The following is an 18298-nucleotide window of genomic DNA, read 5'->3' as shown; positions in this document are numbered from 1 at the left end:
AAGCCAAATTGAAGGAAGGATTTCCCTAGTCAATGCATTGCCTCTACAGCCTATTTTTGTTTTTCCTGCAATCTGTTCACCATCAGCATGCATAATGACCCAAAAGGGGTTGTGTCTCATTTAATAGAAAAAAAGAAGAGAAAAAGAAACCTACTAGTTCTAATGGGGTGTCAAAGGAGATATAAATATACTTGTGGTTACTCTGCGGAGGGTCCATGGTGCTAAAGAAAAAGAAAACTCTGATTGACTTAGTGATTTCTGATGTAAAAAGAGGGCATCTAGAGGGGGGGAAATGTTTTGGGCGGACTTTCACTATTACAGAAATGCATTTATACTGTACATTGAAAACTAAAATGTATGTGACTTCAGGGAAATGTGTGTTCCTAGCACTGCACTCAAGGATGACTGAAGATATTGATAAGACCAAAAGAAAAAAGAAAAAAAGACTTAGATTTCATAAATAAAGCATAGCAGTGGATTTTAAATAAATAATACTCTCTAATAAAAGGCTTGGTGTCCGTCTGTGGACAACCAAGCGTGTGTCTGTGCCTCCCTCGGCTGTTCGAAGCATGCGCAGAGCACATGCGCAGAACGGTTGAGTAAGAAACGGACACAGGCACCAGGCAGCCATCTTGGTTGCTTCACCTGGCCACGGAAAGGCCAGAAGCGGCCGCCACGAAGCCGGGGAAGAGGCGGCGGGGGAAAGGAAAGGCTGCGCTGCGCCCCCAAGGGACAACTGCTGGTGTCCTCATCCCTGGGGGGGATGGGGAACGGAGGGGGCGCTGCGCTGCACTCTCCCTTGCTGGGGAGGGGAGAGCCTGGTGGAAGGAGGTCCCAGCGGCTGGAGGGGAGGACGGAGCAGGCCGCCGCTCCTACCTTGCTCGCCCGCTGCTGCGCGCCCCAGAGCAGAACAGGCAGCCCCTGCCTGCGGCTTGCCTTGCTGGCGCTCGCTGCTGCCAGGCACAGGTCTGCTGCGTGCTGCTCGCGGGCTCTGGCCGGCGGTCGCCTTCCACAGACCTTCCACGTGGGTCCTCCGGGAAGGAGGACGGAGGAGCAGCCGTCACCGCGCCCTCCCTGCCGCTGCTCCTCGCTGCTCCTGGCCTGCAGGCAGCGGCGGCTAGAGCGGGGTTGGCGGGACCAGCGGTGGCCGGCCGGAGAGCAAATCTGTAGAGGCCGCTTTTTCACAGGAGTCCCCCCCAAAGCGGTTTGCCTAGAGAACTCATCAGCAGGAGATCGGTGGCTTGCTGGCCCCAGAGGGCTCCCACTTCCAAAGACAAATGCCTCCAGCAGACGGAACAAGGGAGAGGGGAGAGGGGGGGAAAAACCAAGAGAGAGGGAAGAGTAAATTAGAAGAGGGTGGAGGAAAACAAAGACAGAGAGAAAGAGAGAGAGAGAGAGACAGACAGACAGACAAAAAGACAGACAGACAGCAAAAGACAAAACAAAGAATGAGGGAGGAGAGACAGAGAGAGGGAAAAGGAGAGCAAGAAAAGGAAGGAAAGGAAAGAAAGGAAGAGAGACGGGGGGGGGGGAACCAATAAAAAGGAAGAATGCTTAAAGGGGGGGAGCTAGCACCCGTTGTTATAACGGGCTTAAAAATACTAGTATAATATAACACAAGAGGAGATTATGCAGCAAAAATCCATTTTCTTCTTTATTTCACCTGCTATTCCTCAAGAACGTCATTGTAGTGGGATTTAGAAGGTGTCACTGCTGATAGAGTAACATGAAATATTCACAACTAGCAATTAACTACAGATAAGCACTCATTCTCTAGCTTCTCTTTAACCCAGTGTTTTTAATGAGGGTGTTTGTCAGATGTTTTGGTAGCTTCTGCAACAAAAGAGTAATTGAAATGAGACCAGCCTAATAATAGGTCATTTTTGGAATTATAGGTAGAGGGAATCTGTGGGAGTTGCAGCTTCCAAAGCAAGCCCTGCAGAGTTCAAGCTTTAATGCACACAACATTAATGGAAATAAAAAGCTTAATGGAAACAAACAACAGCCTCTTCCTTGTTGACTTTCTGCTGTTCCAGGATTTGCTTTAGACTCCCCCCCCCCCGCCATTTATATTGATCTGGTGGATTTTATTCTGTAATATGTTGTTTTATTGTTATTATACTTGTAAATTAATTTATCTCTGCATGCCACCTTAAAACTTCTAAAGTGAGAGGCAGAGCATAGTTTTTTAAACAAACAAACAAATAAGCAGGCATAAAAATACCAAGACAAGGAGCCTGCAAGCATAGGGTCATGGTCCCATAAGAACTGCAGAGTTAATTAGAAAGCTGACACCCTCAGAAGGAAGAGGTGAGGGTGCAAACTACAGTGACATTCTTGGTGAACGGAGAAGTAAATATACAGTTCCAAATAATCTATATGAATAACTTGGCAGAGAGCCACTGCTCTGTACAGCATATTTCAAAGGACATGTATATCAGAGCAGGTGTCTCAGTGGTGGCACTTTCTGTTTAGATAGTTGTGTCTTTCTTTACCATTTTATATTATAGAAACTGTTCTGAAAAGAGTCCATTGTAACATGGAATGGTGTATGCAAATCTTGATTAACTGAACTGTGACCCAACATTAGCAAATATGTCATCTCTTAAAAGAGACACAGGTGGTGCTGTTCTTTGACAGTCCCTTTTGAAGGGGCTGAAGCATACACTGGTACCCCTTTGGCTTCAGACCTTAGCTTTCAGCTCTGCAATACTTTTTCAATTATGTCACACTTGCTATGTAATTAGTATGTCAAAATTATATTAGTCCTAACTAGGGCTGGAATCAACATTTCTCCAAAGTGACATTCGAATTTTCAGGGTTCCTTCCAAAGAGAAACATCAGAGAATATTCTAGCTTTCTCCACATTCCTAATTTCTATTCATACACTATGTTCAATGCACATACCATTAGTATGCACTGTACATATGTACAAACCTGTACACATGTATAGTTATTCAATGCATGTACAGCAGTACACTTCCTATTTGTGCATGAATGCATGTGCACACAAAAATGTGTACATATGTATACATACACATACAATATGATGTCTGAATAGGGCTCCTGTCCTGAATCATATGCTACAAGTTATACATTAAATGCCCAATTAAACAAATTAAACCTAGGAGACCAAAACTTGTATTAATTAAACCTAGGAGTTTAATTAGTAAGCTTGTACTAATTAAACCTAGGAGACCAAATCCTTTATCCAGGTGATAAAATGTGTCCATTCAATAACAGGGGAAGATGAAAGGAAAAGAGACTTCCTGGGAGCCACTGAGATACTCAGGGCTGGCCTTGAGATTTTTGGGCACCCTAGGCAAATCTTGAATTTGGCTAAGCTAAGAAGTGCCAAGAACCAGCTTTAACTGGTTATTTTAATAAAGAATTAAATAGATAGATAGATAGATAGATAGATAGATAGATAGATAGATAAAACTTGAACTGCCCAGGCTACACATTTATGGGACTGAATGACCAGTCTTTGTGGATGACCAGAAAATTAGTAGTCCATTCTAGTTTGATGATACAGTGGGAGAGAGTTCCCAGTCTAGTATGGGGTAGGGGTATGGTATGCATGAACAGTTTGGGATGGAGCCAGTTCATCTCAAACCATGACTGAACTGAACCAAGCCTGGCTCAGGTGAATGTGTTCTGCAATGTTCTGGAGTGGCCAGACAAGGGTGGTGCGAGAGATTAAAAGGTGGCTGGCATGGCTGCTGCCACCGCTCACCCTCCTGCCACAGCCACAAGCATGCTCTCCCCACCTTTAGCAAGCTGCTGGCACTAGTAAAAGAGGGGGAAGTGTGCTTGTGGGCTGCAGCAGGAGGGCGAGTGGTAGTGCCGGCAGCCTTGCTGGCCATGTAAGGTCCTTTTTACCTCTTTGGCCACCCCGTCGGGCCACACCTGAACATTGTGTGGAATCCTCACTGGATTCCCCTTTTCAAGTATATTAGCTGCCCTGAACCGCTGAACCAGTTCAATCTAATGGACTAGCCTGGCTGGTCAGTTTGACCGAACCAGTTTGGAGCAACACGGTTCAGTTTGAATTCATTTGTATTCAAACCGAACCACATTTTTGGGTTTGTGCATACCCCTAGTTTGGGGGCAATACTCTTAACACCTCAGAGATGAAAAGTTGCTGCTGCTGATTTGGGAATACAGAGTGAAACCATTTGTTTTTGGAAATGAAAGCTGAGGCAGGCAAGTCATAGTCAAGAGAGGGAGTGCAGATGTTTATTGGGGGCTGAGGTGCAATGAGCAACAAATACTGTATTTGGGGGCACAAACTGTGCAGGCCCTTTGGAGACCAGGGTCCAGCATTACATATTACATTGCTACACCACTGTACAGTACTTCAGGGGTGCTATATTCTGGCACTGTTTATGTACACCCCCCCCCCCGAATGAGTGCCCTAGATGACCACCAAGGTTTGCCTAGTGGACAGCTGGCACTAGAGATACATTTATCAATTAGAGTACAGTATACTGGTTTACAGGGAATACCTCAGTCGGATTGCAACAAGAGTTATGACATTTAATTGAACCTATTGTTAAATGGATCAATTAAGCAAATTGTTAGAACCACTATAGCTTGTAGTAGGAATAGCTTCACTGAGAAGAAAGAATTCCTCCCTCCATAAAAATAAATGTTCATTTATGTAGCTTTTAACATTCTTTTTAAGGTTCAGCAATGGGATGTTAAAATATTTGCTATAAAGCTGTGATCAGATCTGTTAAAATCCTTTTATTCACAGCTTTATTTTTTTTTAAAGTAAATAAAAGATCTAACAAGGCTGAAGTATTGTTCCTTGTTAATCAACAGCTTATTCGGCTTCAGTGGGGTTAATATTTGCATAACCGAGGGCAGGATGGAGTGCTTAGATATGATGAAAGTAGATGAAATATACTTTGGCTGAAAATTCAAAAACTTATTCTTCATCCAGATTTTAGAACTACATTAGAGCCAATTCCAGAAAAATAATATAAAAAATGACAATTGAAATTTGTAGCTTCTTAAAAAGTTAACTGTCATGTAAAAGCTCATGCAAGGTTACATTTCTCACTTATAGCACATTATATTATATTATTATAGCACATTAGACCCCTGCTAACTGGGCAAAGAGGCACCTTTAACCGTGGTGATTCTCTTTATTTAGCAGGGGGAGAGTAACTGGCCCTATCTGCCCCCAGCACAGTACCCCTCCAGTGACTGTTGCTGGTGTGTGTATCATGTTTCTTTTTAGATTGTGAGCCCTTTGGGGACAGGGAGCCATCTTATTTATTTATTTATTATTTCTCTGTGTAAACCGCCCTGAGCCATTTTTGGAAGGGCGGTATAGAAATCAAATTAATAATAATTATAATTATAATTATAATTATAGGGAAACTAGAGCATCTATCTATATATATAATTCGCTTATGGATGATCAAGTTGAGGACTACGTCCGGAGCCGTGTGGATGCCTGAAGCCATGATTGCCTAATTTATTTATTTTATTTATTTATTGTTGCATTTATATACTGCCTTTTGTTAAAAGACAACCCAAAGGCGGTTTACAAAAGTTAAAACATACAATAAAAGACAATAAAAATATTAAGATAGATAGATAGATAGATAGACCAAATTTAAAATCTATAAAATACTAGCATGAAAACAATACAACAGGTAAAAACACACAGAAGCAGCAGTAAAAAGGATTATGTAAAAGCCTGGATAAAAAGCCAAGTTTTAACAAGCTTTCTAAAAGCCGTGATGGAGTCTGAGAAGCGAATGGCCACTGGGAGAGCATTCCAAAGTCTGGGGGCAGCAACAGAGAAGGCCCTGTCCCGAGTACACAACAGCCGGGCCTCTCTCATTGTTGGCACTCCAAGCAGAGCCCCATCAGATGTCCTCGTCAAGCGGGCAGCAACCCTTGGGAGCAGGCGATCCATCAAATACCCCGGGCCCAAACTGTTAAGGGCTTTAAAGGTCAAAACCAGCACCTTGAATTGGACCCGGAAACAAACTGGCAGCCAGTGCAACTCTTTCAGAATGGGCGTGATGTGCTCCCAACGGGCAGCTCCGGATAAAAACCTAGCTGCCGCATTTTGCACTAGCTGCAGTTTCTGGATATTCTTCAAGGGCAGACCCACATAGAGCGTGTTACAGTAATCTAGCCACGATGTGACTAAGGCATGGGAAACCGTGGCCAGATCTGCCTTCTCAAGAAAGGGACGCAGCTGGCGCACTAGCCGAAGCCATGCAAAGGCACCCCTGACCACCGTCTCCACCTGAGCTTCCAAAAGCAGAGCCGGGTCCAGTAGTACCCCCAAGCTGCGTACTTGCTCCTTCAAGGGGAGTGCAACCCCATCCAGAACCGGTAAAATCTCCTCATCTTGATTGGCTCTCCTACTGACCAACAGTACCTCCGTCTTAATTCAATTTCAGTTTATTAGCCCACATCCAACCCATCACAGCCTCCAGCCCCCAATTCAGGACATCCACCGCCTCCCTAGGATCAGATGACAAGGAGAGATAGAGCTGAGTGTCATCCACATATTGCTGACAACTCAGTCCAGGTCCCCGGATGACCTCTCCCAGCGGCTTCATGTAGATGTTAAACAGCATGGGGGACAAGACCAATTCCTGCGGGACCCCACCGGCCAACAGCCATGGGGCCGAGCAGTAGTCCTCCAGCACCACCTTCTGGACCCTCCCCCCAAGAAAGGACCAGAATTACTGCAATGCAGTGCCTCCGATTCCCATACTCGAGAGGCAGCCCAGAAGGATACCATGGTCAATGGTATCGAACACTGCCGAGAGGTCCAGCAGAACCAACAGGGATGCACTCCCCCTGTCTAGTTCCTGGCGTAGGTCATCCACTAGAGCGACCAAGGCAGTCTCAGTCCCATACCCGGGGTGGAAGCCAGATTGAAAAGGGTCCAGATAATCCGTATCATCCAAGACCCTCTGCAGCTGGGACGCCACCACATGCTCCATCACCTTGCCCAAAAAGGGAAGGTTAGACACAGGTCTATAGTTATCCAGGTTGGAGGGATCAAGGGAAGGCTTTTTTAATAGTGGTCTTACCACCGCCTCCTTGAGGCATGATGGCATCCTGCCCTCCCTTAATGAAGCATTAATGATCACCTCCAACCATCTACCTGTCCCCTCCCTGGCAGCTTTTATTAGCCATGAAGGGCAAGGGTCAGGAGCGCACGAAGTCGCCCGTACACTGCCCAGGATCTTGCCCACATCCTCAGGCTGCACCAACTGAAAAGAATCCAACACAACGGGACCAGATGGTACCAGAGGCACGTCTGCCGGAACTGCCAAAACTCTGGAGTCCAGGTCAGCATGGATGCAAGTGACTTTATCTGCAAAGTGACAGGCAAACTGATCACAAAGAGCTGTAGATGACTCCTCCCCCATTGTCTGGGGGGGATGTGTGGAGCAAGGTTTTTACCACACGAAACTGCTCTGTTTGCACTGAGCAGACGCAATGGAGGCGGAGAAAAAGCATTTCTTCGCCACCCCCATGGAGTAGTCCCTAAAATGGGCTCTGGTCCATGTTCAGTCGGATTCGTCATGACTCTCCTCCAGCGTCATTCCAGCCGTCGTCCGAGTTGCTTCATCGCCCTAAGCTCCGAGGAAAACCAAGGAGCAGATCAGGCTCCACCAAGCCAGAGAGGGCATTTAGGAGCAACTGTGTCAACAGCCCAGGCCGTCTCTCCATTCCAGAGATCAACCAGGGCCTCGACAGGGTCACCAGCTCTGGACACTGGAAACTCCCCGAGGGCCATCTGGAATCCAAGCGGATCCATAAGCCTCTGGGGGCGGACCATCCTAATTGGCCCACCACCCTTGCAGAAGGCAGATGGAGCAGTCAAACTAAACCCCACCAGATGATGATCTGTCCATGACAAGGGAGTGGTCTCAAATTCCCCCACCTCCAGATCATTTATTTCCCAGTCGGCAAAAACCAAATCCAGAGTGTGTCCTGCCATGTGGGTAGGGCCCGATACCAATTGAGACAGGCCCATGGTTGCCATGGAGGCCATGAATTCCTGAGCTGCACCCACTAGGGGGGCCTCAGCGTAGACATTGAAATCCCCCAAAACAATAAGCCTGGGGGAACCAAAGGCCACCTCCGAGACCACCCACGCCAGCTCAGGTAGGGAGACTGTAGTGCAGCGGGGTGGTCGGTACACCAGCAGAATCCCCAGCCTATCTCTGAGGCCCACCCTCAAAGACATACACTCAAAATTCTGAGATTGCCTGACCGGGCACCTGGAAAAGGGGAGGGTCTCTCGAAAGATGACTGCAACGCCTCCTCCCTGACCCTTGAGGCGGGGCTGCTGCACAATCTGGAAACCTGGAGGACAGAGCTGAGAGAGACCAACCCCACCCAGCCCATCCAGCCAGGTCTCCGTCACACATACCAGGCCAGCACGCTCATCCACAATCAAATCGTGGATGAGAGAAGTTTTTGCATTAACTGACCTGGCATTTAGCAGCAGCACCCTGATCCTCAAGGGAGTGTTCTCAGAGCTCCCTGGGGTCTGAGGGTTGGGAGAAGGGCCGGAAAAAGGAACAGGCCTCAGTTGCCTGGACTGTTTCCCCCTGTAATGGCCTGCCCAACTCCCTCCACCATACCTCCCTCTGCCCGCTACTTGTGATATTGCTGCCCCCACTCCATGCCCACTTTTTCACTCTCCCAGACACATCTCCCCAGACTAACCCACCACAGCTTCTTGGCTTAATAAAAACCAGAACCAGACTTATACAATCTCTTGCTAGCTTCTTGGTTGCAGGAAGAAAGGTCTTCTGGGCCCCAGGCAGCTTGCCCCACGGTGGAGAGCCACAAGGACGAGAGCCCTTGGGCCAGCCTGCCCTATATAGGAGCAGGGCCCCCAGCCACAGCAGCAGCAACAGCCCAAGGAGATCCTACACACCTGAGGAAAGGTAGGGCAGAGGCAAAGGCAGCACAGTCAGTGCCCCACCCAAGCTGTTCCCTTCTTTCTTCTTCCCACAGGCCTTGGGAAGGGAGGGGCAGCAAGCTAGGGACAGCAGGCCGAATCTGCAGACTCAGGAGACAGAAGAAGAAAGGAGGAATCATTGCCTGGGGAGGGAGCAGCAGCGAGGGAGGTGGGAATCGGCAGACTCAGGAACAGAAAAGGAAAGGAAAAGGGAAGGGAAGGCGGAGAAAAACAACCACAGAAAGGGGGCAGCTGACCAAGAGACAAAGAGAGGCACGGGGGGGGGGAGACAGAGAGAGCGAGAGAGGCGTGGAGGAGGGAGAGACAGAGAGAGCGAGAGAGGCGTGGAGGAGGGAGAGACAGAGAGAGCGAGAGAGGCACGGGGGAGAGACAGAGAGAGCGAGAGAGGCGTGGAGGAGGGAGAGACAGAGAGAGCGAGAGAGGCACGGGGGAGAGACAGAGAGAGCGAGAGAGGCGTGGGGGAGAGACAGAGAGAGGTGCGGGGGGAGAGACAGAGAGAGCGAGAGAGGCATGGGGGAGAGACAGAGCGAGCGAGAGAGGTGCGGGGGGGAGAGACTGAGAGAGTGACAGAGGCGCGGGGGGAGAGAGCGAGAGAGGCACGGGGGGGAGACAGAGAGAGCGAGAGAGGTGCGGGGGGAGACAGAGAGAGCAAGAGAGGCGCGGGGGGAAGACAGAGAGAGCGAGAGAGGCGCGGGGGAAGAGACAAAGCGAGAGTGAGAGAGGCGCGGGGGAAGAGACAGAGCGAGAGCGAGAGAGGTGCGGGGGGAAGAGACAGAGCGAGAGCGAGAGAGGCACGGGGGGAAGAGACAGGGCGAGAGCGAGAAAGGCACGGGGGGGAGAGAGACAGAGCGAGCCAGAGGCGCGGGCGGGAGAGAGACAGAGCGAGCCAGAGAGGCGCAGGGGGGAGAGACACAGAGAGCGAGAGAGATGTGCAGGGGGAAAGACACAGAGAGCGAGAGAGGCGCTGGCGGGGGGGGAGAGACAGCCTGAGCGAGAGAGCTGTGGGAGGATTAGCCAAATGAATTCTTCCAACTAAGCCCCAAAAGGAAGTAAACTACCGCACAGATGCTCTGTGCGGGTTCAGCTAGTAATGAAAGAAATGCAGTGTCTCGGTTTGATCAAAAAGTGTCTACTCTGCTCAGCCTTTGGCGTACATGTTTGTCTACTCTTTCAAAAAAAGATTCAGAACAAACTGACTTCGCAAGTAAAGTGAATGCTCTTGTGAAAAGCTTGCTGAATTAAAGTTTCAGGATTTCCAATCTACATTGCTCCTCCTTTTTCCCAGGTATATAATTTTTAAAAGATACTTTTGTTCTTGTTTTCTTTCAAATATCCAATGTTCCCTTTTTCAGATGCCCTCAGTGTTAAATCCTAACAACATCTAAAGTTTTTCCATCCTGCTGAGACACCTGTTAAATATCAATGGTCCTTCATGCAGCAGGATTATTCAAAGTTAATTGTAAAAATTTCAGTGTTTTTGATCCTTTCCTTGTAGAAAACCTTCTACAAGGTAGCACCTCCTCTGACACCTCTAAAGATTTTCTTCAGCAATAGAGTTGCAACTGATGGCGGCAGCATGCAAGGGGAAAAAAAACCCTGGGTTTCTTATGTATTGTGACACTGTTTATTGATCTGAAGTTCAAGTAAAAAGCGGATAAGAAGAGAGTATAAGTCTTTCATCATCTTAACCGCAGTCTAGGAGAAAACTAACTATCCTTTGAGCAAGAGGCATACTGTATAATTAGGGACTCTTCTGTACATGGGTTAAAGGTGTGCCATTTTCATGTCTCATTAAAACACCAAGTATAGCACCATTATTAGGACATTTTAAAACTCACTTAGCCTAATTATATTCTCGTTGTCGCAAGAAGCATGCTTTTACAGCTTGCAAATCCCACAAATCAGACCTGCATTAATGTGTTCAAAGCGCTGCAAAAGTACTAAAATGGTTTACTTTCTTTTGTTTCATATATGGCTTCAGGAGCTTTGCAGCAGAGATCTTGTCTAAACTGGAGACAGAGAATAGAATCTAGTGTAGCATAAGAAAGTGGAATGCTTGCAGAAAGAAAAGAGGTCGCAGGAGATTGAACAGGAACACCGCAAGCCAGGCTAAAAAAGGAACAAAAGAAGGGTAACGAGACTGCAAGTTAGATACTAAAAGCTGGGCTTTTAAAGGTGGCATATTGAGGGCATTATTCATCAGGACCTTCCACTGCATAGGCCTCTATGAATGGATGAGTGTTGTGGAGTCATTTCTGATCGGTTGTGCCTCAGGCATACAGGCTTTAAACATCAAGTATATTTGAAGAAACAAGGCACTAAGTTTCTTTAGTATCGCTTGAGCCACTGTTGTTGTTGTTGTTGTTGTTGTTGTTGTAACTTTTAACTGCCCTTCAGACAATTATACTAAACTGATGTACAAGATAAATGAATAATAAAAAAAATACATAAAGCATACATGTAAAAACAGAATAGCATGAAATCAAATTTAGAATCAATTAACCAGCAGTGAATTAAATATCTGGGCATATAAGAACATCTTTGCTTGGCATTGGAAGGATATGAGAGTTAGTGCAAGGTGAGCCTTCTCAGGGAATGAAAGTCCAGAGTCAGGGGACTGTGACCAAGAAATCCTTCTCACCTGTCACCACCTTCTGAACTTCAGTCAGAGGAAGGGGTTTGAATAGGGCATCTCTTGAAGACTGAAGTATCTGGGCAGGATCATGTGGAAGTAGGACGTCTCTCACATATTGGATCTGAAACCGTTTCGGGCTTATTAGATAAGCACAGCACTTTGAACTGTGCCTGGAAATGGAATAGCAGCCAGTGAAGCTCTTTCACAACTGGCAAGATATGGTCAAAGTAACTGCTCATGTGCACCAATGGGAGCTTTGTAGTCCTGGGGGTGGCTCAGTGGCAAGCCTGCTTATGGAGCCCACCACTTAACCCAGGTTTGGGGCACGACTGTGCCCCAAAAATGTATTAATGGATCATGTGTCTGCCAGGCCTGCTTGCAGCCGCGGCGGACACACTCAGGCAGGGGGATCCCAGAAATGCACTACGCACTCATGCAGTGCATTACTGGGGCTCCAGGAGGTGAGGCACCATGTGGTGGCGCTTCCCTCTACTCGAGCCCCGGCAGGAGAGCCACTGCTCATCTGCGCTGCTGATCCGCCCACCTAGAGCCCTGTCCGTGATCATCTGTGGGGAGGTAAACACTTTCAGGCTTCCTCCCCACAAAAGAGGATAGACCTTCCCACTTGATCGTGGTAAGAGCTTCCTTGAATAACTGGAATCCATCATATGGGTCCAAGCTGAAGAAGCCTCCTGCTAACTCAGAAAAGTTATTCTAGACATCATTCTGAGGATGCCAAAGTGATGGTAATGTAAGATTTCTTTTCCACCATCATCACTACAGTGTAGGCTCGATAATGAATTCTCACATGTGGTCAGTTGGTGTCATCACAAGTTTTCCTCTATCTGTATTCAGGCCATCTCCCATCTTTAGTTCCTTGGAAAACCAAGGAGCAAAATGGACTCTAATCAGTGCAAGAGGGCATTTAGGATTGGTTGTGTTCATTACCTGAGCCATATCTATACCCCACAGAGTGACTAAGACTTCAATAGCAGCACCAAGCACGTTGGCCAGAAATTACCAAGGTATCACAGGAATTCATCAGTTTCAAGGGGCAGAACAACCTAATGGGCCCACAATCTCCTTGGATGAAATAGTTTCTTACAGCCTAAACTTGGTCAGGAAGTAATCTGACCATATTAAGAGAGTAATGATAAACTACTCCATATTCAGATCACTAACCTATTAAGTGGATAAAAGCAGTTACAGAGTGGTTTCCCCCAATATCCACCACCATATCTACCACTGCCCAAAATGATTGAAATCACAGCACCTTCCCCAACTGCCCAGGCAAATTGGCACTATCCACAGAAATCCATCATGGAGAGATAAAGATAGGTGTTGCAAGCAGAAGCATTACAACCAAGTAGAACCTAGCAGACAATGCAGAGGCAAGGGATTAAAACAGTCCAATATTGATCCAATAAACCAAAAACATTGGTGTCAGTAAGAATATCTATACCAGTGCTATTGAGAGACAACAACAGGTATGAATCAAATAGGTTATATCTACAAACATTGTATCTACAGAGATTTTTTTTAAAATGTTGTAGTTTTTTATATGGTGTGACTTATCTACAGGGGCGTATCTAGGAAAATAGTGCCTAGGGGAAGCACTGAAATTGCGCCCCTGTCCAAACAGGGATGTTGGGACTTGTAGTCAACAATATTTGGGAATCCCTGTTAAAAGGAACACTATACTATCTAGACTAGAACACTGTACCATCTAGACATGGTTGTTGATCAAAACCTGAAAACATGAGCCATCTCTGTTAAAGACTTAGAACAACAGTCAGGAGTTATGTGAAGATTTCAAGTGTCATTTTCTGTCTCATCTCATGCTTTAAAAAAAAAAAAAAAAAACATGACTTTGTCCTAGAGCAGGGATTCTCAAACTTGGGTCCTCAGGTGTTATTGGATTTCAACTCCCATAATCCCCAGCCTCAGTGGCATTTGGTTGGGGATTATGGGAGTTGAAGTCCAATAACACCTGAGGACCCAAGTTTGAGAATCACTGTCCTAGAGGATCACCTGCCCAAACAGCCACTAACAAAATAGGGGAAGAAGAAGGTGGTGGGGTGGAGGGAGTCTATAAACTAGTGAATGATTCCTGCCAGCCTTTGTCTTGTGATGACAGTTGGCTCATGATGGGGTATATGGTGACCCATATACCTGAGTGCCTACCACCCACCCCACTTTTGTGCCCCTAGGTGCTCCTCAATAGGGGATAATGGGCTGGTTTGTGTCCCATTATACCCTATGAGAAAAATAATTAAAAATATTTCAAATATTCATAAAAAAAATCATAGGAGTGTCCGATTGCTTCAGGGTTTGGGTGGTTGTTGGCACCCATGGGTGATCCACAATAGGGAATAATGAGCTGGTTCAAGTCCCATTATACCCTATGAGGAAAAGGTTCAAACCAGTTCAAATCAAACCACCCCCTGTTTGGTTTAAATTCGAACCTGAAGCTTGAACCTGATGGCTGGTCTGGTTTGAATTCGAACCTTTGAACCACCCTGGTTTGAATTCAAACCGGTTCGCACATCCCTAATTAATGGAGTTCTCCAGTTTCCAAGCAGATGGTTTTACGTGAAAATCATCCGCCCAGTTAGTAAGAGGGAAAGAGAGATAAGGCTTGTTCACATGGCTGCTGGCAAGGTAGGAGAAGCACCCAGCCTGGGTAGGAGAATGGTCATGTGTTTGCATACATCAAGCTCAGAGGCATGGAGTGTGTTCATGTGTGATCACAGCTTGATACCTTGGTCCTCCTACCTTGGTAAAATGCTGGGGATTGAATTTGGGGTAGGATGACCATATCCTAGTAGGATATGGGTCAGATAATCCTACTCACCTGCCACCACACATGATCATGTTCCCTGCCTCCTACTTTGATGCTTGAAAATACATAAACTCCAATTGGGAGCATGCCTGGCTTTCCTATTCAGGCTGGGCATTTCTCCTACCTGCCAGCAGTTGTGTGAATGAACCTATGAGAAAATTATATTTTAATATCTGCACATAGTGGTCTGTTTCTAGTTAGATTATCTGTCATGTTTATATATCTTAGATTGTATCCTATAACTGCATATCATTTTCTACAAAGGTCTTTAAATTCATGAGCAGTTGTTGCAAATTGATACCCGTCCCTGAAGTTAATCAAAGTGAATCAGCATGGGCGAGAAAATGAGCGTTTTCTTCTGGAGCTAGACAGATCTCTACAGGGAATTCTCAATGCTTATCTGAACCTGTTTGGGACATTGTCACTCTTGTTGTCTTAAGTGTTGGTCTTAAGGAGGATGGCATCTTGCCAGACCTCTGCAGCAACAAAATGAGTTAACACATATAGATTAGGTGTCAACATGTGGCTGACACAGACACTAATGACGTGAAATATTATTTAGTTCCCAGTTGATGATGTTTATCTGTTAGTACTTGGCCTTGCTGCATGCTAGCCCACTGGGACAAGTTCTGGTTCAAGGGTGAACTAATGTTGACAAGTGCAAAATATGGGCTCCAGTCTAAATTAGAAAACTTTGTTCTTCAGCTTTGTTTTCATTGAGGGTTATCGGTACTAAAACCTAATGTTGGGTAAGTTACCACACTTCACTATGGACTCTCTTGTTATACCCTGTCACTGGACTTGAAAGTCCTTTGTTGTGGTCATGTTGGACCAGCACTTCACACTCAAAAGGATCAGACTTTGTAATATAATATCACTTTCCAGTTTATTATCATGGAATAACTCAGGATTCTGCAACTCTAATCCAGAACAAGAACTTTAATTCCACACAATAATGAGAGGGATCACTGAAAGAAGAAAAGTCTATATTAAATTATTGCATGTTTAAAGCTTGAGGGGGAAACTCAACAGTGGATACATGAATAGATAAATGTTCATCTGTTAGTTTTTGTCAATTTACCAGTGTCCCTCCCCGCCAATCTTTTTTTTTTAGAGCTGAATGAATCACCTCCAGTTCTTTTGATTGCAAACTCCGATACTATTGAGCTACTATATCTAAATGGGACTAGGGCATCTACCCTTGGCTCTGTGAGAGGAAGTGGAATTCAAACATTGGATTTTATATACAACAAGGACACAGTGTGTTGGATTGAATCAAGAGCATCTTCAAGTCAGCTGAAATGTGTGGAGACATCAAAAACTGGAATGTTAACAGCTGAATGGATTATCAACACAATTCCTTCTCTTCACAGTAAGCATTTTAATTTTGAGATTTTGATGCTTTTAGCAGAGAGAGAACTTGTCTTTCCAACTAACTTCCACACGCATTTAGTACTATAATCTGAATGTTTATAGTTGCAGGTATTATGTTAGTATGGTATATGTTTTTGTTTGGCTGCTTTGTTTCTGTAACACTTGGGGAAACAAAAGGCTTACAGAAGCTGTGAGTTTTTATAGCACTTCATTTGCATAATACTTACCCGAAACAAAACGACAAAGGAAGGAGGGTTGTTGGTTTTTTTAGTTTTATAGTTTTTTCCTACATCGTGGTAGTACAAAAAACATTGTGAAGGATTGTTTATTGTCAAATACATACTAATATGCTGATTAAGATGTGCATATACTTACAGTATCACATTGACAGAAAATGTGTAGCACCTCCTTATTTTATGAGCAGTGCTTCAGTCCAAGGAAAATGGGGGATGCTTCCACAGCACCTAGTTAAGAGGATCAACCAGTGAAATGTTATCACGCAGGGACTGCTTTATTGCCCACTGCAAACAGAGAAGGCTGGAATGGGCAGCCGCCTTGCTCAAGTCTTTTCATCCCCTTCAGTGTCTGGCCTAATGTGCACAGTGACTCCTTTCTTCCTAGCCAGATATGGCCCAAGGCATTCAAGCACAGGAAGGGATATTGCCCTTCAAATATTGCCCCCTCAGCTCCTGTTCCCATGCCTCCTTTCTTTGTAGCTGCCAAGCAGCGTGTATCTCATCAATGGGCATCATTATAGGAGTCAAATCAGGGAGATGGAATGCTTAACTCAGGTTTCACTCACCAGTGCCCTTTACCCTTCTTCCTTCCTTCCTGGCAGGCAGTACTGGATACAGTACCAGTCTCTGCAGCTCTGCCACTCGGGCACACGATGCTTCTGCCTATGAAGGAATCAAAGATATCACGACTATTAAAAGGCTTTATGTGACCGCGTGAAACGTAGTTCTTGACAGCAGCTGGCATACTCTTCACCACCTCCTCCTCCTTCTCCTCGACTGAATTTTGAAAGGAGAAGGAGCAGAGCAGAAGGAGACGAGGAGAAGAGAAGAGTGCTAGGCTACAGCATCCCCTCTCCTTTCCCAGCAGCAGTAGCAGCAGCCCCCAGAGGCGCTCTTACCCCTGGGCTTCTGGGTGGAAGTCCAGGGTCTCCCCACCCCCTAGGGACCCCCCAATCTTCTTTAGTGCGTCCCAGGTGGTGTGGTCGCTGTGCCGCCAGCCCACACTGCGTCGGGCAGCCGAGAGTAACCTCTGCTTTAGAGAGGGGGAGGGGGGGAGTGGTGAAAGAAATATCTGGGATGGGAATCTGTTAAGTTGCGTCTTGAAATGCTTCTGCTAATGCATATTTGCATAAATATACCTGTTTTATATTCTTACATTCTTGTGAGTTCAGCGGCTATTTGTGCCCTTCAGAATCCATGTGTTAAAAATATAAAAATACTGTGTGTGTCACGGTGTGTGTGTGTGTGTGTGTGTGTGTGTGTTTAGGGGGATGATGCTTAACATGCAGCGGGTAGGGGCAGGGGCTTCCCCAGTCCTTTAGGTCCAGGCTAGGGGTGTGCATGGAACTGCCAAACTGTGGTCCGGCACTGGGGTGGAGGGTGGCTTTAAGAGCGGGGGGAGGGTTTACTTACCCCTCCTTCTGCTTTCCCGCTCTGGCACCATAATTTCAGTAGTAATTGGGGCGGCAGGATACCTCCCTGCCAGCCCTTCACAGAGACGTGAAGCGCGCCTACAACGTGCACGGGCGCAAAGACTCCTGGGAGTTTTTCATAGCGACAGCGGGGAAGGGGTGGCAGGGAGGTATCCTGCCATCCAAATTACTACTGAAATTACGGCACCAGAGCGGGAAAGCGGCGGGAGGGGTAAGTAAACCCTCCCCCCGCTCTTAAAGGCAACCCCCCACCCGAACCGGACCGCCCAGGTCCAGACCGGTCCGGACTGGTCCGGAGGCCTTTACAATGGCCTACAGACCGGTCTGGGCCCATCCCTAGTCCAGGCTCCAAAATTACCTAGGTGCACCTCTGGCAGCAGCAGTATTGGCACTGGCCTCAGCCCAGTGAGCGGGAAGGGGAACAGCGGGTTGTCTCTACGTTTTCTTGGCCACCCTCTGCAGTCTGATTCACTTTGTTGCATGGATGAGTCGGCCCCGCTCCTAGTTGAATGCAATGCTTCCCTGCACTTCGTGAGCTCTGTTGGTCCTGTGAGAAGAGTGTATTTATGTTTCTCACTCTCTCCAGGGTTCACTTCTGTCCCTCCTGCTACGTATAGTGTTGGGTGAGCCAGCAGTGGCTGTGGTTGATTGAAATGCCAGTGTTTTATTTGCTGAACAGTGTTTCAGTGTGCTTATTTTAATTAGCTTTTTATTATTTTTATTTCTCTTTTTTAATAAATTGAATTTCCCCACCAGCTGTGGGGAAATGACCAACAAAATGGCGACTGAGGTTCA

The 18298-nt window shown here is 46.4% G+C and overlaps 1 protein-coding gene across 9 annotated transcripts in view; it reads left to right on the top strand.

Moving 5' to 3' along the window:
* The window catches only part of LRP1B (LDL receptor related protein 1B), a 1420219-nt gene that overhangs the window by 738583 nt on the left and 663338 nt on the right, over positions 1 to 18298 (top strand). For all 9 annotated transcript variants that reach the window (XR_008308477.1, XM_053255348.1, XM_053255339.1 and 6 more), the window contains one exon: positions 15575 to 15832. Coding sequence is in view for 8 of the 9 variants with exons in the window: in XM_053255348.1 (XP_053111323.1) it covers positions 15575 to 15832 (258 nt within the window). In the remaining variant the exon portion in view is untranslated. The remainder of the gene's footprint in view (positions 1 to 15574; positions 15833 to 18298) is intronic.

Source organism: Hemicordylus capensis, chromosome 1, assembly GCF_027244095.1.
Source record: "Hemicordylus capensis ecotype Gifberg chromosome 1, rHemCap1.1.pri, whole genome shotgun sequence".
Classification (NCBI taxonomy): Eukaryota; Metazoa; Chordata; class Lepidosauria; order Squamata; family Cordylidae; genus Hemicordylus; species Hemicordylus capensis.
This window is presented reverse-complemented; position numbering and strand designations above follow the sequence as displayed.